Source organism: Amphichorda felina (assembly GCF_050947745.1).
Source record: "Amphichorda felina strain 45539 chromosome Unknown scaffold_8, whole genome shotgun sequence".
NCBI lineage: Eukaryota > Fungi > Ascomycota > Sordariomycetes > Hypocreales > Bionectriaceae > Amphichorda > Amphichorda felina.
In genome coordinates, this window is record NW_028145042.1 from 2348965 (window position 1) to 2369013 (window position 20049).

Below are 20049 nucleotides of genomic sequence, written 5' to 3' on the forward strand. Positions count from 1 at the left end.
GCATCACTTTTCAACGTTGGCAACTGGCTACAAGACACTCATTCCGTCCATCTCGAACCCCTGCCTTATAAAAAAGAACTGTATAATCTATCTGACCTGGCTTCCACGGCCTGAGGCGCCTCGTCATGGCCGATTTTCGGCAGCTCGCGCTGGAATTCGTCCTCGCTGACGATGAGGCCAAACTCACATCCATCGCCCAGCAGGCGGCATCAGGTGCGTCTCTAGGAAACATACGAGAGTCAATCTTGCTGACCGGTGGCAGAGATCCAAAATGGACCGGCCAGCTTGAACCCGGTGGCACGATGGGTCGAGGCGGTACAGCCTTGGATGCCAGGGAGCAACAGCGATGAAGTCATGGCAGACAGTGATGAGACGCCAGACTGGACGGGGCGCGCCAAGGGTAAGTCTTCTCCATCGTCAATGACCTGCACGATCACTGACATGGACAAACAGCCCTGGAGTTTCTATCCCGCACACTGGATTTCCTCAGCCCAGATGCCTTGAAGCCGAGCCAAGGTGAGTTTGACAAGACAAAAGCCCTCACAATGCGCCGGTCCTAACGCTCATCTCAGTCAAGCTTCTCGTCAGCTTCTTTGGAGCCATGTTTGATGTTGACCACAAGGCCGGCGTCATGCCCTCGGCCACCGCTCTCTCCCGCATCGTAGCGATGAAGGCCTTTCAGCCCACCAGCGCCGACGACATCATCCAGAAAGTATGCGCCCTCAAGGATGACTTCCCCCGTCAGCTGTCCAAGACGCGCCTTGCCGTATTCGAGCTGTTGCAGTCCTTGATCACCTCACCTGCGGTTGCAAGTGACCTCCAGTACAAGCACGGAGCCTCATCCGGCTTCATGAACGACCTGCTCCAGCTCTGCCGCAACGAGAGGGACCCCAACTGTCTCATGATCTGGTTCGACATCCTTGCTTTTTTTCTCAAGGAGTACTCACCGTCGCAGGAGATGATGGATGAGGTCTACGGGACGTTCAAAGCGTACTTCCCCATTACTCTACCTCGCACGTCGCAGAGTGGCATCACCCCCGAAGAGCTCAAGCTGCAGCTGCGAAAGTGCTTCACATCGAATCAGGCCCTCGCCCCTCAAGTGTTCCCCTTCCTTCTTGGGAAGCTTGACCAAGGTGAAGGAGTCACGGTAAATGTCAAGGTGGACGTTCTCAAGACCATCAAGGCGTGCTTGGACGAGTACAAGAACGTAGAGCAGTACATCACGCCTTACGTCGACCAGATCTGGAGCAGTCTCAAGTACGAGGTCCGAAACGGAGAAATCGAGGACACCATCTGGGCCACCCTTGAGGTCCTCAAGACACTTGCCAAGAGGCTCAAGGGGGATCATCTCCGTGACTATTGCCTAATGGTCACACGCGACTGCGTCAACGACCTGTCCAACGCCATGTATACCGCACCCGCTGGCCGCCTCCTGGTCAGCGTCCTTAGCGCCGCCCCCTCCGCCTTTGTCCTCATGGTCTCTCCAGCCATCACGCACATCAAGGAGAACTTGCGACACCCCAAGGGTCCTGGGCACAGCCGGGATCTGCTCAAGCTGCTGCATGTCATCCTGGAGACTCGGCTCATGCTGGTCGGGGTCCAGATGTCTGTCCAGGAGAAGAGTGACTTTTCAGCAATCGACCCTATCTTCAAGTCTCTTTACCAGGACGTCTACAAGAAGCCCGTTGAGCTCGGTACGAAGCCTAATGCATCTGAAGACGATCAAAAACTCTCCAGCCAAGCCGTCCAGGGAGCCGGCGCGTTGGTCTGCCAGCGACCAGCGACGGCCATCGTCGCGTCAGATGATGTCAAGGTGTCATCTGGGGACCTGCTGCTTCCTGGAGATAAATGCCTGGAAATCTGCGACCTGCTTTTTACCATAATCACACAGTCTGCGACCAGTGAAGGCCAAGGAAACACCGATACCTTGGACGAGTTGATCAATGAGACAACAAAGGCGCTTCAGCGCGCTGTGACGGCGTACTCGCCGGGCTTTCCGCCTCTCGCCCACAAGGCCCTTGATATCATCCGCAAGAGCTGGAAAGATCAAGCTGTCCCCGAAACCTATGTCATACAGACTCTGGGGCCAGTCCTCGCATTCGTCGGATGTTCCGAGCTACCGGCCTCACCCAGAGACGGATTGGATAATTTTTTACTTATCCTACGTGCTTTACACACTGAGTTGGTCTACACAATCGATTCTAAGGCGGACATTAGTGTTTGGTGCACTCTCGCGGCAAGTCTCCAGGCTGCCGTCCGCTGCTTCAACGACGCCTGCACCAAGAAAGATACAGTGTTGGACAAGTCGCCTTGGGATGGTTCCTGGGAGACCATTATCACTGCCAAGTATCCCATACTTGAGAAGGATACCCGGGAAACGGGGACAAGCAGTGCCACTAATGAGCAGAGCTCCTCGTCAGTATCTGAAGTTTACCGAGATTTTCTCCTTACGAGCTTGTACATTGTGCGCCAGTTGTACCGGAAGGCCACCAAACCCACCGAGGCCCATTCCCGGACGGGTAAGAGTGCGCTCGTGTTGAGTGATGATCTGGATGTCCTTAACAAGTTCTCCGCAAGCCAGTACCTGCACCTTCTCGGCACCTTGGCTGGGTTCATCTTCCACGAGATGAGCGAGGAGCAGCAGGTTTCTCTTCATGCGCAAAGCTATGCTCTCAGCCTGTTCCGCGATGATTTTATCACCATCCCTCCGTCAGGGCCGACGGCCTCTGAGTCTGAGAATGGTTCTAGCTGGGACTGGGTGGCCGTTGAGAGGCTGAATATTCTCTCCTTTGGCATCCTCGAGACGCTGCGTCCAGCTGCTGTGGCAAAGCTTGTAAGTCATTGCCGTCCTTTGGCTTCATTAATGCTAACCTCTATCCTAGTTTGACGTTGGAGTCGCCCAAGAACTGCTCATCAGCGGTGTCTCAGTCTCGCATAGCTACCCGGATGCCGCGACTGCCTCGGTCTCGAGGTCCATCCTGACAATCCTCTCCAACAAGCACAAGCTTGAGACTGTCGAGCCAGTGATGGCAGTTATCAACAAGCAGTGCGAGTCGATCTTGCAACAACCGGTCGCTTCAGACTTGGGTAAGGCCACATCCATCTTTGCGGTCGCCGCCGGAATGCTGCGTCGGTACAGCGGAAAGCTGGTACAGGGACTGCTCCAGCTGCTCCGCGAGGCTCCCAACTCACCTACTCTTGGGCAGCACCTGGCCCGTCGCTTGGAGATAGTCGTAGCCCCACAGAGAATCCTGACGAAGGAGAATTATGCGATCGTGAAGGCCTTGTCGGTGCAAAAGATTTACGTCGAGCTGGTCAAGCCCATGGTCTCCAAGGCTCTGGGTCAGACCATTGAGGACCGTGTCGTCAGGACCAACTTCAGCATCGGCGTGCTTCTCACGGTCAAGCACATGAGCTTCTCCATCTACGAGGAGGATTCCGAGAACATCATCCGTATCGCCATCGCCGTCGCCCAGAACATCGGCACCGGTCCGGACGCCACGGCTGCCCTCGACGTACTCCGAAACGTCCTCGTCGAGGCCCCCGAAAAAGGCGAGCCTCATCTAGTTAGCATCATTTCCATCTGCGTCAACGCCTTCTCGCGTAAGCCGCACACGCCGCCCGAATGGCTGCCCCAGGAGTACGCCCCCGCGTCGGCCGACGCTGAGTCGCAGGCCACGAGCGGGAAGCTGGCGCTGGAGATTGTGCGAGCTCTGCCTACCATGTTTGAATCGAGACACCTGCTGCCACAGGCTAAGAGGGTGGAAAGGGAGCTGACTTTGGCGTGTGGAAACGCCGTTAGAGAGTTGAGAAAGTCCGCGCGGTTGGCGAGGGCGGCGTGGAAGGAGTTGAGCTGATGGAGATAGGGAAATAGAACGGGAGAAATCACAATTTCATGCTGGGTATATATATAGATAGATCAAAGGTTGTGAGGGCGTTGCTGATGAATATGACGGTCATTTCGCGCACATGATCGAAATTGGGATATCAACGAAGCTCCGCCAACGCCTTTTCACATATCACCTTCAAACCAACGCCTTATTTGACACGTTCGCTTTGTTTATCTTCATAACACAATCCCTTTTTATCGTCCAAATTCAACTCACGAGACCACTCTATGCCTTTCGCCGCTTCCCACCGCTCTTCTTCTCCGCCCCCGTGGTCTGAACCTCGCTGCTCGCTGCTAGGACAGCGTTAAGGAGATCTGGGTCGTCATCGAGCATCTTCTGGGACGCGCTCTTGACGCGCTTGGGATCGGCCTTTCCGACGACGGGGATGGACGAGGCGAGGAGCTCCTGGAAGGGCGTGGCGACGAGGAAGCCCGCCTCATTGAACCACTCGGTGAACGAGCGGGAGAACTCGATGACGCTGTTTTTCGGGCTGTTTCCCTTAGCACCAGCAATGGTAATCTTCAGGTTGTAAATGGGCTCATTCTTCTTTGTTGAGCTAGCAATGATGATCTATCCTATGTCAGCTCCTAAGTCTCGGGTGGTGTTTGCTAGTTTGATGGTCATACCTGCTCGCCCGACGGCGCAGTGCCCTGGTACACGGCACCATCCTCAACATAGGTTATCCAGAGAGCCAAGGCACCCTGCAGCAGCGTGTAGACGGTGACGGCGATGGCCGTATACATCTTGGTGTTGTCGAAGCCGAGCTTATAGTCCCACAGCGCGCAGGCTGCGGCGATGACGAAGGCGCCGTAGCCGAGAGCGAGGCGAACGTCGGTCATGGTGTGTTTCTGGGTGAAGCCAATCGAATTGAGGTAGTTTGCGATGACATCGTCGGAGCTGTTCTTGAGGTCTACAGGTTGGCGGGCGTGTTAGTGCATGGCATGGGTGGGAGATAGGGAAGAGCTGTTGTGGAACGAACCGGATAGGTTGGAGAGCGAGACCTTGTTGGCGGACGCCATAGCTGCGGTTGTTGCAAAAGGAAGCTGTCTCGGGAGGCTTCAATGGTTATTTTGAGTTTGTATGTTGAACGGCAGCAGGTGGTGAAGTGTCCTGTATGGATGGGTGAGGGCGTCGTGGGGCCGTGCCACAGAGGGAAAGCTGTCATTTGCGTGGAGCGTTGCAGAGGGACGTGGCTGGAGCAAGCTACTGCATGCCGACGGCGCCGGCAGAAATAACCTCCGCCAGCCACGACCTCCTCAAAGCATCACCAAACAGCTCAACTCCACCGCAACCGCCAGACAACAACTGCTAACCAGCGGACCCTTGCGCAATTGCATCATGGCGGACATTCCGGTGCAGACCCTTCATAGGGACCCCCAGTTATTGTACGGCCGCGTCCGCGCAAGGAATCAAAGGGACGAAGGCATCCGCTGACCGCACATAGCTACTGGATCCTGATCCCCATCACCATCGTCATGATCCTCACGGGCGTCCTCCGCCACTACGCATCCGTCCTCATGGCCACGGCCCCTAAGAAGCTCGATGCCAGGGGAATACGCGAGCAGCGCTCCCTGGGCCGCGGTGTCTCCCTGCGCAGCAACCACCACGTCCTCTCGCAGCGGTCGTTCGAGACGCGGCGCGACTACCTGACGGCTGGGTTCGAGTCCGGCGCGTTCCTCAAGGAGCCGGAGAAGAAGGGGCAGCCGCCGGCGAACCCCATGACGGACCCGTCGCAGATGGACGGTATGATGGGCATGATGAAGAACAACATGGCTATGATTATCCCCAACACCCTCATCATGAGCTGGATCAATGCCTTCTTCAGCGGCTACGTTATCAGTGCGTCAACGAATCCCTAGGTCTCCAATCCAGTGAAGACATGTTGCTGACTGGCGTAGTGAAACTTCCGTTCCCCCTCACCATCAAGTTCAAGAGCATGTTGCAGGCCGGTGTGCAGACCAAGGAGATGGACCCCCGTTGGATGTCTAGCATCAGCTGGTACTTCCTCTGCATCTTTGGTCTCCAGTTCGTATACGTCTTCCTTCTTGGCAGCGACAACGGTATGTTTGCACTACCCGCTAGACGGACAGACACATTGCTAATGACCCTCGCCCCGCAGCCGCTAGCCAACTTAACCAGCAGATGCAGGCGCAGCAGATGCCAAACCCAATGATGGGCGGCCCAGGACAGGACCCCGACAAGCAGTTCAAGGCCGAGGCCGAGAACCTGGCCGTTGTGGACCACTACTCAGTCCTGGATGACGTTGAGGATCGCTTGCTGGCGGGCTTCAAATAGTAGATATTATCGTCTATAGCATATACAGACCGAGATCTAAACAAATGCACGCCGGTCCTTGGCTCATACATTATCCACGTTTCGGTTCCCAATTGGCTCCTCTAACCGTCCCACCACAGGCATACACCCAGTCCTTCGCGCGCCATGCTGCCCTTGATCTTGTATGGGGCCTTCAGTGCGGGTTCTTCGCCCTGCGGCGTAGGACCGGCAGGTGTCTGATCATGCCACTCCTCATCAATAACTTGGAAGCGCACCATCTCGTGTGTATCGTAGAACAGTCGCTCGCCGTCAAAATTCCAGATCCATAGCTGCTCGCTGTGGTTGCTGTGAAGAATGTCAGTAGTCCATTTTGAGTTTTGCCCGATGAGATAGTTTTGCATACTATTCAGCTCCCTGTGGAAGCTCCTCAAAGGGGACAAATATGTCGTCGAAGAAGTCCGTCCGCAGGTTGATGCCTGCCGGTGTGGAACTGCGTATCCTGGCCAGCATCACTTCACCCTTGAAAGGTCGAAAGACAACCATGCGGAACTCGGCTGTCTGTTTGTTAGTGGTGGACGAGGACAAGAATGGCCAGTGACTCTACAGTTGATATTGACGAAGCCATCCCCGTGACCGATAAGGCCCTCAGATGTCCATAGCAAATCGTACAGGCATATGCATAGCCCTATCTTCTGAATGACCTGTGACACCAGTTTCAGCCGAGGGGTCCGGCGTGACAAGATGACAATGAGGTGAGGCGTACCTTGTTTGCATACTTGGCATTGATATTGTGTTCAATGGCCTGGATGCTAGGTTTGGAAAAATCCGCCGGGGCAATCTGCACAAGGTCGGCGATCTTTGTCTGGAGATGGCGTCAGATGATAAGTTGATTGAAGAGGGTCCGTTGGAGGGGGCTCTGGGTGGTTTTTTTTTTACCAGGATGAACATTGTGGCATGCGCCAAAGGGCGTGCATTCAGCGATCACGACAGATCACTGCAGGCGGATGGGATCCAGCCTCATGGCACGAGTCTCATCGGCTGAGAGTCACTTCTTTGTAGCCTGGTGCGGCCGTATTTTCAGTGATCAGTCGCCAGTAGCCTCTCAGGTGAATTGCAGTCATTCCCGTACAGGTTCATCGTCAAAATGCGGCGGCGGCAGAAACAGGGTCATAGTGCACGCTAAGCCCCATTCGCACTGGCGTCTTTTAGCTTCAGCCTCACCGCCTGCCCCATCTAGTGCCTTCTCTGCTCGACGCGGTCAAGTTCTCCTGTCCATCATCTTCGTCTTCCGTCCTCCATCTACTAACCACCACGTTGTTTCAAAGGCTGTGACCCCTTTCCTGTGACGGGCAATCACTGCCTTTGTTATTTCTCACCGCCCTCTCTCCCCTGTTTCATTCTCTCGTTTCGACGATAAATACATCCTTGCCGGTTCGGAGTCACCGGACCCATCGTTTCTCCCCAGCATCGTCTTTTTGCCTTCCCAGACTCACGGGTGGCCGCAGCTTGTTCTACCATAACACGGGAAACTCTTCTTTCGCCAGTCGTTTTAACCCCCATATCCTCTTGTCCCTCGATATATGGACCCTTGTACAACAGCTACTTGACGACGACCCGTTCTTGCTGCCTTCATAATGCCAACCTACGGCTACGCACCTCCTCCGCCTCCGCCATCAGCGTCGGGGGCCCGACCTGTATACACCCACCAAACAAGTTCCCCATACGTGTCTTCACATGGTCAGGGCCGTGGCGGTGGAGGACCGAGTGGTCGTGGCCGAGGTGGCCACTACTCTAACGGCCAAGGCCGCCCTGACTACAGCCAACCCCAGCCTGCACATTACGAGTATACGGGTCAACCGTATCCAGGGCATCCTCCTCCTCCATCCTACAGCGGCCCACATCCGCCACCGGGTAGCTACGCTCAGGCGCAGCCCCAGTGGCATCCAGATCATGGCCATACGCCCCCACAACCCGCGCACGCTCCTACACCGATTTCGTCCACCAACTACCATCCCAACTACGCCCACCAGTCCTATCCTCCTGCTCAGTACCCTCAGCAGCCAGCTTATGGGGTATCCCAGCAGTACGGTCAGCCTTATCAAGCCCAACCGCCGCCGCCGCAATGGAATAGTCAAGGGCATTCCCAGGCGCCGACGTATGGCAATCGTGGCTCACGAGGGGGCTACAATGACCATGGGGGTTCCAAGATGGGGGTTCCTGTACAAGGAGGGTATGAGCATGAGCAGCCACCGCCTCCGATGAATGCTGCTTATGCTCAACCATACCCTCCTGATCCTCGGGCAAGTTATCCTCCTCCCCAGTACCAGTATACGGCGCCGCCCCCTCCTCCGGGCCCCTCCAGCTACCAAGAAGGCCACCAAGGAAGTTACTCCGGTCGTGGCCGCGGGGGTGGACATCGAGGTGGGAATTTCCGGGGGCGAGGCGGGCAGCATGGAGGAGGCAGGTCACAAAATCACAAACATGCCCAACATGACGGCCGAGGTGGCCAGAACAAGCAGCAACACCAAAACCAAAACCAGCACCAAAGTCAGCAGCAGCAACCAGAGAACCCCAACGTAGGCAAGAAGAAGAAACGCAAGACCAACACGCTAGGCCTGACGCCCGGCATGGAGTCAGAATCGGAGGATGATGAAGGAGAGGAGAAGTCCCTTGAGAAGTTGCTTGGCCAGGAACGATACCAGTAAGTTGCTGTACTTCATCTTCCATGCCTTCAAACAAATACTGACCCTTAGCAGAGTGGACGACGTAGCTGAGTTTTTAGCGGAGAGGAAGAAGAACTACCCCACCAGAGCACGCGTCGAAGCCAGGAAGAATGCCGAGATGGCAGTCAAGGAAGAGGATGAGGAGTCAGCGTTGCACAAAAAGCGCGACAAGTTGAGAAAGCAGCTTGCAAAGGTGGAGTCATCAATCAAACGCAAGCGAGAGCTTGGAGACGAAGGGGATGAGATGAGAGATTTGTCTCTGAACGACTCTGAAGATGACGAGAAGCCCGAAGTCATGTCTTCTCGCTCCCCCGCTGCCCCCCGTCCTCCTCCACCACCAGCCAAGAAGGCCGACGTGACCCGACATTGCAAATACTTCTCTACGGGCGGAACGTGTGGTAAAAAGAGCAAGTGCCGCTTTGTTCACGATCCCCAGGTTAGAGAGGCAGCAATGAAGGAGCGCGATGCCAACAATGGGCGTCTCACCATCCAGCAACGTCTCATTCTGAATGATAAGGAACAGGAAGACCTGGCTATCCTTGAGTCGATTCAGTATTTGCGAGAGAAAGGCATGATGAAGAAGGACCCCGCGTTGAAGGAGGAGAAGGCGGACGTTGATAAGAAGCCCCCTGCCCCTACTACCAAGCCGAGTTTGTTGCCTGCTGCGTCTGCTTCGTTACCCCCGCCGCCCCCTAAGAGGGAGTCAGTTCAGTCACGTCGCGAGCAGCCTCCGCCCTCCATCATCCCGACCCGTGACAGTGTCGACCGCGGTGGGATGCAGCACTACCAGGGTTGGCTCTTGGAGCCATACGGGACCAGCGACAGCGGCAAGCAGCCCCAAAGTGACGATCTCCCTTGATTCATCTCGTATAGCAATCTAGGATATTGCGGAGGACATAGCATCTGTACTTTGCGCAAAACTTTTCGTCTGCAGGTCCCGTATCTGCTGAAAAAGCTATCTTGTCGGAGCCGAATTCCTAACGAGTCACGATTGCGTTTGTCTGTTATTGGTGTCAGGGGTCAAGTGCCTGGGAATGCATCCGGGATGGAGCTTCACTATCTTTCCTAATTCGACGTTTCAACGCTCTGAGTAGAGCCCGCAGCTTCATCTAGTCAAGGGATATTCTGTATACAACCGGTTTGGGTATTTCTTACGCGCGGCAAAATCGAGGAGAACTTTTGTATACTTGGAACTTTTGTATCCTTTGTTAGTTTTCTGCTCTGCCAACTATATGTATCCATGTGACTACTCTATGCCAATCTCCAAACCTCCTTCAACAGCCCAGTCTGAACAGAACTCTAGACCAAGTAGTACCCGATGCTGCGAATAGTAATTCCAACGCTGATGGTGTAATCAAGAAACCCTAAACCCCACTCGAAAATGCTCAGAGGACGATATAGAACGCCGTTGCTGCCATCCCCAATTCCAAAACCTAGCATCCAACCGTTGAAGGCAGGCTGGCTCCAGCCGCTGTTCGACCCATGCCTATCGTCTCTTTCTAGCCGCCAGGGCCTCAAGGGCCTTGCGTTTGCGGTCTTCCTTGGCGGCCTTGAGGGTCCGCTCAAGACGCTCTTCTTCGATGTCCTCGCGGCGGGCAATCCTCTCCGCCTGGCGCTCCTCGACGTCGATGTCATCCAGGCCAGCCTCCATGTCCGACGAGCCGTCTGAGTCGTAGTGGTAGCGGGTGCCACCCTGGTCGTCCTCCTCGTCGTCGTAGTCGATAAAATCGTCCAGCTCCTCGTCGTAATCGTCCCCGTAGCGTGAGCTCTTAGACGCCCCGGGTCGGTGTGATGCCCGGTTGAGGAGAGCGCCGCCGCGAGGGGCAGCATCCTTCTTGGAAGAAGCGCCAGGTCGTGGCCGAGCGGTGCCAGTGTATCCCGTAGTGGCCTGAGCCGCCTTCTTTACCTTCTTTTCATGCTCTTCCTGTGCCTTGCAATCTTTTTCGTTCATGTAAGGCTTGCCAGTAGGTTTGCCACGAGCATCCCTAGCGGCGGTTCCATTCCTCATCGTAGCTCCGTTGGTGCCTAGCCGCTGACCAGCTTTTGCAGTGCCCTGATATCCCCTCGTCCCTGCCGGTTTTCTCATCGGTAGACGTGGATCGGCCCTCGCAGCAGGTTCCTTCTCCTTCTTCTCCACCTTCTTGTGCTGAATCCTGCCCACTTGTCCCATGGCCTCCTGTGCCTTCTTGGCCCTTGCCAGCACCTCTGCGTATGATCCCTTCTTCGGTGGCGCCTTGTTCACTGCCGGTGCACTATTGCTCGGCGGGGCGACGGGCGATGGCCGGGTCGGGGTGGCCGGCTTCGTGACTCGATGAGCGCCATTCATGGGCTTCAGCGCTGCCAAGGCGGGGTTAACGGTGTTCCCGTTGGCTGGCTTCGAAAGAGCGTTGGGACGGTCGAGCGGTCGCGAAGGTTGTGCGAGTTTTGGTGGCGCGGGGCACTGTCGAGCGACTTTGCTCACGGGCTTCAGATCCTCCTCAGCTTTGCGCTTCGGCGGGCCCGCGGGGCCCGACGCCTGGCCGCCGCTGATGGAAGCTAGCAGGTCGCTAATCTTTGGGTTGTTAGCATGGATATGGGCGTCACGGCTGTGTTGGGCATGTTGACTCACCGGCATCGTGACTCAGGTCGGCCAAGATGGTCGTGGCGGTTATGTGGCGGTCGATGGTCAGGTAGCAGCGAAGCTTCCAGGAGCGCGGAAATCTTCGTTGAGTCACCAGGTGCACCGTGTTCCGTCCCTTGCTTCAACGCTCCAGCGACCTCCACCGTCGTATCAAGGTAGAAACGGCAAACGTATGCGTTTCGGCGTCGATAGTTGTCTTCGGGGCGTCTCTTTGCTGGCGTAGCCGGATTGCGGTGCGGAGCAGTCGTTGGCAGATAAGGCCGATCGATATTAATTAAGAGCGAATGTCTCGGGTGGAAATTATTTGAGAAGGAAACAGAAGCAAGTATGTGTGCATTAAGCGAGGCTACTTCAAGCCCGTAAAACGGTATGGCAATCTCGTGACCAGAGACTGAGAGTGAATAGAAAGCGAACGTAGAGCAAAGCCACCAATATGACTGATGAAGTTTGAATGCTGGCACTCTGTCACTGGGATGAACGTTAGCCTGACCCGGGCCGACACGCCACACTTGAAGTGCAAGGATGGGGAATCATGCACGTGAGACGCTAGACATGTGTGGCGGTGCGTGGCTGCTAACCCCCACCTTCGGAGCCTCAGTCGAGAAAAAAGGTACGTACCGCAGTCCCGCCCTAATCGCGCAGGGCAATTTTTTGGCGCCCACACAAAATTCACGAGTAACTTTTCCCGTCGCCGAGCAGTCATCGAGCTTGAACTCTTCCCAACGCAAGTCACCAACCCGAACTCGAAGGTTTCAGTCTCCGCCCAACTTGCGGTTAAATTGATTGATTTCTCGTGTTCCTTACACTACAGTGAGTTCTCTTCTCCTTTGTATTCTAATTCAGTCCAATCGATTCCCTTCGCTGACTACGAATCGATCAGAATAAAGAACCATCCAAAATGAAGCATCTCGCAGCTTACCTCCTCCTCACCCTCGGTGGCAACACCGCCCCCAAGGCTGCCGATATCAAGGCCGTCCTCTCTGCCGTCGGTATCGAGGCTGATGATGAGCGCCTGAACTCGCTCATCTCTGAGCTCGAGGGCAAGGACATCTCTGAGGTACGGTGACCCCTCCCCCCACACAAGGCCAATACCCGGTGCTAACAAGACTTTTGCAGCTCATCGCTGAGGGCTCTACCAAGCTGGCCTCCGTTCCCTCTGGTGGTGCTGGTGGTGCCCCCGCTGGTGGCGCTGCCGCCGGTGGTGACGCCGCTGCCCCCGCCGAGGAGGCCAAGGAGGAGGACAAGGAGGAGTCCGATGAGGACATGGGCTTCGGCCTCTTCGACTAAGCGCATCCCGCTTAGCTACGATGCCTCGCGAATTTTTCGAAGAACGATTTCGGGTTGGACTGCGGGACGGGTTTCTACATGTCAATGGCGTGGAGGGATCGGTCGCTCATGGCTGGATTGGGGGTTTCTTTTCGGTTTAGATGGGATACCACTTGATACTCGGCTAATGACATACCGACTTGTCTTCGAATTTTGTGAGCCTGTGCCTTTGTTTCACGGTGAGGTTGTTCCAGTGCCAGCATACCGGCCTTGAAGTCACCCACCAACTGCAGCGGCTTCTGATTGCGGTCAAGGACTTCTGGCACAGACTTTCGTCGGCACTAACTGACATTGCGCGCAATTCGCATTCGAAACATCTTGATAAGTCACAATCGGGGTCAAGTTATTCGTACAACGCAAATGATACAGCTGCCCAAGTTACAGAGCACCGAGGTGTCTAAAGCACCATCACGGGTTGTCAATTGCATCTTCTAAACAGTGCCTCCTCTCCAGTCCCAGACCAAGAAAACTTGTGTTCAAACTTCGAGGCCAACGGGGCCAACGGGGAATGTCCTCGGGTGGGTGAAGTGGGGAGCTCTACAAGAGTACGTCTCCTCTCAGAGTATTGACTCGATGGAGATCTCGCATAGTTTTGCAAGCTCGGGTTACTGGCGTATATTATTAGTACCCAGCTGCGGCTGGAGACTTCGGCAGGTACACTCACTAGTATAAAAACTCATGCGGCCTCGACGAGCTCACCGTTGGCGAAGAAACTTGCCCCAGGGAAAGATTCCTGTACGAGTTCATCGGCGGAGGCACCCGCCTCTCTATGGAGACACTGGGACTCCCGGTCCGAGTCAGGCTATGACCCTGGCCAGACGTTTCTATAACCGGTCTCAAGTTCTCCATTGATAGTGTTCGAGGAGGCCTGGGCGGGTTCCCCCCGGCTGCCGACTTCGAACTGGCAGTGTTGTTGTCGCTCCCAGCCCCGGGGTCTTTCTCAGAATCACGAAAGGCAATATCGATACCTGCTCGACGCCCGCAGTAGAATATTAAAACTCCCGCCAACACCAGGAAGGTCGCTGCACCAACGGATACTCCAGCTATCGCGCCATTGCTCAACTCGACTGCTATGTTCTGTTCCTTCCCGCCTGTAGGAGCAGGAGTTTCCTCTTTGTCGTTGTTTGCAGCCGTCTCAGACGGTGTATCAGATGCGGTCTCGGTCGGGATATCTGATGCGGCCCCAATCGGCGGGGTCTGGTCACTCGGCCACGGATCGCCGGGGCGCAGTTGGAATTTGGCCTTCTCTTCCGCTCTCTTCTTCCAGTTGACGAGATTCGTAAGACCTTCCTGCTTCCATGTCAGCAAGTGATATATAGGTGTAATCTGGTGCGGCAGTTACGGGGTTGATAACTCCCATCATTTGGTGATCAACACAGGCACCCGGTGCCCCTGAGTAGAAAAGTATGGGTTCCGTGTAGTTTAACAGTTTCCGATAGATTGGTTTCTGCGGTAATTCTGTCAGACTTCCATCGGCTACAACTAGTTTTCGATTCGGCTGCTCACAACATCTTGATCCTTATCTCCCCATTTCTCTCCACTAGAGAAGCCTACGCGGTCGGTACCGAAGTATTCGTAAGGGATACACGGAAAGTCAAAGTCTCCCTTGATGATCCAATGCGCTCCAGAGTGGAACTCCCATTCTATGAAATCACCGACGTTGGCATCCGTCCTATTGGGCTGTATTCCGTATTTTTCCTGCTTGAGATGATCAGCTAATGTCCGCTCTCTAGGATGGAGAACTTAACCCACAGCTCCAACTGTTATTGTGTGCGTTGCGGTACCCACTGACACTGGAGGTGGCACTGGACTGTCTGTGTTCTCGGGCGGTGCTTCTCCCGGTTTCTGAGTAATTTGGTGGGCGTGAGCTCTGAGGTTGGGCAGAACCAGCCATGCCCAAAATGCCAGTCTCATGGTAGCTCCTTGAAATTCGACGAGGCATCCGACAAAGTTTTCACAGTCTTGTCTCGAAAACACAGCATAAAGCTACGTACGAATGACATGGGTATCAGGGGACAGCAACTTCTTGAGGCCTGGTGCAATCCCATCCCTTGACCGTCCCTTGCCAAGAAACCCAGAGGTACCCATACAAGGGATAATAGTACCTAGAGGGATGGATCAGAATTAGAGTCAGCCCCTTGGCGGTTGCATCATAGGTTTGATATCTATGTTTGTCAAACGACCCGTGGCCAACAAACAGATGGTGACGGGTTCCAAGGGGGTTCCAGAGACTCGGTCCCTCTCCGCAATTCTGAGTTCCAGAGCATAGAAATTGATACTCATTATGTTCAATCCAACTAAATTCCAGTTATTCAAAGCTTGGGAAAAAATCAGGGTTGTTACATCTCGAAAGTCGTGTATATGTACCACCAGATTCTCAACACCGAGGCCACAGTAGAGCGCTAAATGGGGAGAAAGTGCTTCCACAAACACTAGGTCGGTAATATTCAATTTTATTATGCTTTTAAGCTCTTTTTCTATCTACCAATATCAGTAAAAGCCAAGCGTAACCCGCGACCCCCCAAAAGGCCACCCTGTGACTACATGTCCACCTCAAGGCAAATGTGTAAAGAGCAGCGGACTTAGCCGAATGACATGGTATAAATGCATGCAAGTTTCGAGCTCATTCTATATATTAGGGCGTCGGCGGCAAGGGATCATATTTGTGGTCATTCACTGTTGAGGATTGCCGACAATACCATGCATAGACCACGATGAATGAAGTCATGCTCCCATTTTCGTCTCGACCCATGCCCCAAGAAACCATACCAGCGTCATAACGCATTTCAAAGACGATCAAGAAAAAGCCTTCACAACGCAAGGATGACTGTAGGATCGTATGGAGTGCAAAACATTGTCCTACAAACCACATAATTTAGTTGGCGGACGTCTAGCACGGAAAGGCTTTGCTTGAAATGGAACCGAGATTCTAGATTTCCTTTTTGTTTATATTGGGTATCTTTTGATCTAATTAGTCGTTGGATAAGGAGTCCCAACGGGAGTAGACGAGGCTTTGGGTCCGCTGTTCGGCTCCGACCTGCCATAGGCTGCGTCATCGCGGCCACTCCCAATTTGGACATGTTGCTTTGGCCATTTGGCCTCGGCCACTTCAGATCTATCACCGGTTGCCGGGGGATAGCCTGCGTCGTCATTGCGTCTTCTTCTTGGATTTCCCCCATGCTGGCAGGATGTCACTGTCAAGCAGGAGCCTCCACAAGCACCACAGATAGCAGAGTCCAAAGCCTGCCACGCCAACGCCAACATTCGCCACTACCCACAGATCGGGCTTCCCGATGGGTGGGAGAACGAATGCCTCCAACACGTGCCAGACGCCCATGAGGACGTAAAAACAGGTGTGCAGCACAGCAGTTAAGAGCTGTGTCCAGGTCGTGCGGTGCTCATCAAAATAGACTTGCCACGAGGTGGGCGGGAGACCCAAGAGATATGCCCACAGCAGTGTGAGAACAGCGTATGGGATGCGCAAATCGACGCGGTGCAGCAAGGGGAACATAGTCCAGGCACCGAGAATGTTGGCGAACCCCACCCAGACTCGGATCTCCCTATTCATCCCCTGTTTTCCGGCAAGGAGGAGCGTCATTGGCATCAGGGGCAGGAGGACACTCTTCTCGTGGACTTGCCAGCTGAAGAGGAAGAAACCCCAAGCAGTCGTGGCAAAGGCCAGGGGCATGGCCGTCTTCCGGGGCCTGAGAAAGATGATGATGTTTGGCGGGAGGATTGACAACAGTGTAAGACCCAGTGCCCCCTTTTGGAGCAGCTCGACTGGGTAGTTTCGAATCTTGAGCACAACGTTGAGGGCGCACCAAAAGTTGGCAACCTTGTCTTCAAACAGCCCGCGTGAGAAAGGGAAGACGCGGTGCAATACTTGGACCAGCACTTGTACAACCGGGTAGTAGAATGCGTTGGTATCGATAAACTTGGTGACCCAAGGAAACATGGGGAGGGGTGGCGGAGGACCGTCGAGCTCAGGTCGTGAGGTGATTCCACGCTGCGCATCGTAGAGAGTGCCTAGAATAAGGGGCAAAACAATGACAGCATAGGTCGCCAATGTGACGAGAGCAATCCCAAACAGCCTGGTTGGATTGATGCGAGGAAAAACGCACCGCCCAAGGAGATAGGCAAAGACGGTAAAGGCGTAGTACAGCGCCATTTGCTTGAACATGAGAGCTCCGACGAAGAAAACGGCCGACCACTTGTAGCGCTCCGCCAAAAGGCTTGACATGGACGCAAGCACGAACCCTAACATGACCGTGTTATACTGGAAGTGGACGTGGTCGACGAGGATCGTGGATGGCTGCATCAGAATCGCGACGAGGGCGAGATAGGCTGTCCAGCTAGAAGTGCCACTGAGGCGGCCATAGCGACGGACAAATACCACGGCAGCGGGCACATATGTCAGGTATTCCGACACAATAACCGTGGCCCGCATGAAGACCTTGAGCGTTGTGTCATCGGATCCTCGGGACGTGAAGAGAGCGAACCACTCGGGGTTGATGAGGGCTCCTATCTTGCCCAAGATCCAGCTGTGGTAGGCTGTCAAGGGAGGGTAGTCGAGACCCCACCACTGGAGGTCATGAAAGTACCACTGCGAGATGGGAAGGTGAGTCGTGATCTCCATCCAGTGTCGCTGGGCCTCGTAGTCTCCGAATAAGGGCGGTCGATTAAAGCCTAAGGTAGATCATGTCAGCCCCTCCTGAGACATATCCATGTTAGAGCCATTGCGCCTTACCCGAGTATCCCCAGAGACCGGCTGCCCAGCGAAACAGGCCGGTGACCATGAGGATCAGTGGAATCACTTCCCATGGTGACGCCGATGTCCTCGCTGGCCAGAGGAAGGCCGCCAGCGGGAAGGACGGGGTCCTGACGAGAGTCTCGGAGCGCGAACGGACGAGGTTTTCAGAGACATGGCCGGGCCTCTTGGCCTTGCGCCTGGGCTTGTGTGGTGAGGGGCTGTGCGACGCCATCTTCACGACATTGATGCGACGTTGAGCTCTCGCAATTCGTGGGACCGTGTTGAGCTGCTCGCGAAGTTCCAGACTTATAGTGGGTCTGCAGGCTAGGGGAGCTCTCCGGATCGTACGTACCTGGGAGCTGTAATCGGCTCAACTTCGGCGGTCTGGTTTCACAGTGTCGAGACCATTTACACTGTACCCAGCACGGTGTTGACATCAACTGGGCAGGAACGCGCAACCAAGGAAAGAGACCATTAGTTCGGCGACCATTCGTTTCTTTGCACTGCCTTTGCAAATCATCGCTGTTTGTTTAATCCTTGGTCGGTCGCCAAAAGTGATCGTTTGCTTTATTAAGTTCGCCTTCTATCGTTTACGATGCCGTTTCCGTTTCTTGTCCCGAGCACCTCATCGTTCTCATTCTCACCCAGCTTCGAATGCGACTCTCACCCCTCACTGCCTCATAACGCAAGCACATATCGTGGAGTTGCAAAGGATGCGCTGAAACGACACAAACGGCTAGATGCTTCTTCTCAGATTGGCAACCTTACGGTAGTGAGGACAGCCTTGAACGATTACCTACCGTATCTCATCGCCCTTGACGCTGGCCTCAACGACAAGAGCCTCCCGTCTGGCCAAATTGTCCGTGTCAGGCCAAAGGATAAGTTTACTATCAAATGGAGACCAACTCTGTCCGGTGAGGTTGTCCCAGGTCGGGACAGGTCTCGGGTTAGAATTCACTCTCTAGAGCATGAGCTTGGCTTCGTCCTTTCCGCACTGGCCTTCACCTATGTCCAGGAGGCCAGAGCTGTCCTACAACCCCTATATGCCACCACGAATGAGTTTGTCGGTCCTCAGGAACGCACTACTTCCATATCAACGGCCACCAAACTACTATTAACCTCTGCCTCGATCTTCAAATATGCCGCCAACCGGGCGGAGCGGGCAATAGTGGATCCACCTTGCGTCGATGTTGCTCAGACGACGGTAGGGGCTATGGCCTCTTTGGCTCATGCGGAGGCGACAATTTTGGCTGTGTTGAAGGATGATCCGTATCCAGCTGCCGTTGCCCAGGATAGGAACAAGACCGACAAGGAGTGGATGTTTAAGTCCCCTGAGATCCCCAAGGTCCGCGCACACCTCTATGCCCGCTTGTGCCTGGCAGCCTCAGAGCATGCCTCCCGGGCGCTATCACTAGCACAGGCGAGTGTTATTGGGTCTAGCAAGTTGGACAGCAGTGTCACAAAGTATATCGAGGACTTCAGGCAAACAAGTCGAGCAAAGGCATGCCGCTTTCTAGGAATTGATGCTGAGCTAGGAGGCCAAACGGCTGAGGGCATCGGCTGGCTCCAAGCAGGCCTCCAGGGGCTTGGTGTTGATATCAAAGGTTCCAAGAAGGGCCTCAGTCTTGGGCGCTTCAAGAAAGAGTTGTCTGAGATGATGGAGGATCGACGTATAGAAAAGGAGAGGGCATGGGGTGCCGATGCAGGAAAGTTGGAGGAAACCCGAGTTATTGAAATGCTTGATGAGAAATGGAACAAGATCAACGACACGGTAAGACTCCCGATCACCTCACCGGCGAAAATCAAACTTCTCAGAACTCACATGCAACACAGATGAACACTAAATTAGTACCCTCGGTCAACTCGCTATTAAACAAGATGCCGTCGGGACGGGAGATCCACAGTATACCAGAGTACCATCCTCCCTCCCTGGATGGACATGTGCTTGAGGCCATGCGCGCTCCCCCAGACGCCAACGATGAGTTCACTCAAGATATGAGCTCGGACGAAGATATGAAAAGCCCTCCCATACCTCCTGTGGGCGGCTTTCCGGGTGCCTCTGCGAGCGATTACGGGCGCAGCTCGACTGCTGCTAGTTCAAACACCTATTATTAGGGTCCGGAAAATTCGGCCGCGACGGAGATAAGAGTTCTTACGAAGCGATTCGAAGTACCGTCACCATCAAATCGAGCCCAAACCCCTCGTCCAAGGCCACTTGCGTTTTGTTCCGCGAGCACCTATACCAGCTATTTGCGCCCCCTCAAGGTCACAGTTGCCTCAACACAGTATCATTTGATGCGTCCACGGGATCCTACCCTTCTCATTGGACCTTGGGGAACGTATGGATCTCAGCGACTGCACAGATCGTTTGTCCTAAGGCCACGGGCGTAACAGGAGCTACCTATGCAGCCGGCAAGAGCTACCCAGGATCCGACGTGGGATAAGGAAACGACAGGCCAGATCCAT

The 20049-nt window shown here is 54.6% G+C and overlaps 9 protein-coding genes across 9 annotated transcripts; 5 read left to right on the forward strand and 4 right to left on the reverse strand.

Annotated features, from left to right (window-relative positions):
- Positions 1-125: 125 nt before the first annotated feature.
- Positions 126-3857, forward strand: ACO1O0_008400 (Dos2-interacting transcription regulator of RNA-Pol-II-domain-containing protein; the record flags this gene model as incomplete). The annotated part of the gene is made up of 5 exons (XM_083197764.1): positions 126-213; positions 263-400; positions 454-516; positions 573-2833; positions 2883-3857. 5 exons carry the CDS (start codon positions 126-128, stop codon positions 3855-3857), a joined length of 3525 nt encoding a protein of 1174 aa, XP_083047232.1.
- A 258-nt stretch (positions 3858-4115) lies between these two features.
- ACO1O0_008401 (signal peptidase complex subunit SPC2) lies at positions 4116-4909 on the reverse strand (the record flags this gene model as incomplete). The annotated part of the gene is made up of 3 exons (XM_083197765.1): positions 4116-4460; positions 4517-4800; positions 4870-4909. 3 exons carry the CDS (start codon positions 4907-4909, stop codon positions 4116-4118), a joined length of 669 nt encoding a protein of 222 aa, XP_083047233.1.
- Positions 4910-5228: 319 nt separating this feature from the next.
- Positions 5229-6185, forward strand: ACO1O0_008402 (ER membrane complex subunit EMC3; the record flags this gene model as incomplete). Its single annotated transcript, XM_083197766.1, has 4 exons — positions 5229-5275; positions 5335-5729; positions 5789-5950; positions 6010-6185. 4 exons carry the CDS (start codon positions 5229-5231, stop codon positions 6183-6185), a joined length of 780 nt encoding a protein of 259 aa, XP_083047234.1.
- A 101-nt stretch (positions 6186-6286) lies between these two features.
- Positions 6287-7112, reverse strand: rpc25 (DNA-directed RNA polymerase III subunit RPC25; the record flags this gene model as incomplete). Its single annotated transcript, XM_083197767.1, has 4 exons — positions 6287-6509; positions 6568-6722; positions 6928-7026; positions 7101-7112. 4 exons carry the CDS (start codon positions 7110-7112, stop codon positions 6287-6289), a joined length of 489 nt encoding a protein of 162 aa, XP_083047235.1.
- Positions 7113-7798: 686 nt separating this feature from the next.
- On the forward strand, positions 7799-9746 carry ACO1O0_008404 (uncharacterized protein; the record flags this gene model as incomplete). Its single annotated transcript, XM_083197768.1, has 2 exons — positions 7799-8865; positions 8921-9746. The coding sequence occupies 2 exons, from the start codon at positions 7799-7801 to the stop codon at positions 9744-9746; spliced, it is 1893 nt and encodes a 630-aa protein (XP_083047236.1).
- Positions 9747-10373: 627 nt separating this feature from the next.
- ACO1O0_008405 (uncharacterized protein) lies at positions 10374-11501 on the reverse strand (the record flags this gene model as incomplete). Its single annotated transcript, XM_083197769.1, has 2 exons — positions 10374-11438; positions 11496-11501. The coding sequence occupies 2 exons, from the start codon at positions 11499-11501 to the stop codon at positions 10374-10376; spliced, it is 1071 nt and encodes a 356-aa protein (XP_083047237.1).
- A 904-nt stretch (positions 11502-12405) lies between these two features.
- On the forward strand, positions 12406-12794 carry RPP2B (ribosomal protein P2; the record flags this gene model as incomplete). Its single annotated transcript, XM_083197770.1, has 2 exons — positions 12406-12564; positions 12624-12794. 2 exons carry the CDS (start codon positions 12406-12408, stop codon positions 12792-12794), a joined length of 330 nt encoding a protein of 109 aa, XP_083047238.1.
- Positions 12795-15981: 3187 nt separating this feature from the next.
- Positions 15982-17815, reverse strand: ALG6 (dolichyl-P-Glc:Man(9)GlcNAc(2)-PP-dolichol alpha-1,3-glucosyltransferase; the record flags this gene model as incomplete). The annotated part of the gene is made up of 2 exons (XM_083197771.1): positions 15982-17519; positions 17581-17815. The coding sequence occupies 2 exons, from the start codon at positions 17813-17815 to the stop codon at positions 15982-15984; spliced, it is 1773 nt and encodes a 590-aa protein (XP_083047239.1).
- A 363-nt stretch (positions 17816-18178) lies between these two features.
- On the forward strand, positions 18179-19698 carry ACO1O0_008408 (uncharacterized protein; the record flags this gene model as incomplete). The annotated part of the gene is made up of 3 exons (XM_083197772.1): positions 18179-18183; positions 18232-19354; positions 19417-19698. The coding sequence occupies 3 exons, from the start codon at positions 18179-18181 to the stop codon at positions 19696-19698; spliced, it is 1410 nt and encodes a 469-aa protein (XP_083047240.1).
- Between the last annotated feature and the right edge of the window lie 351 nt (positions 19699-20049).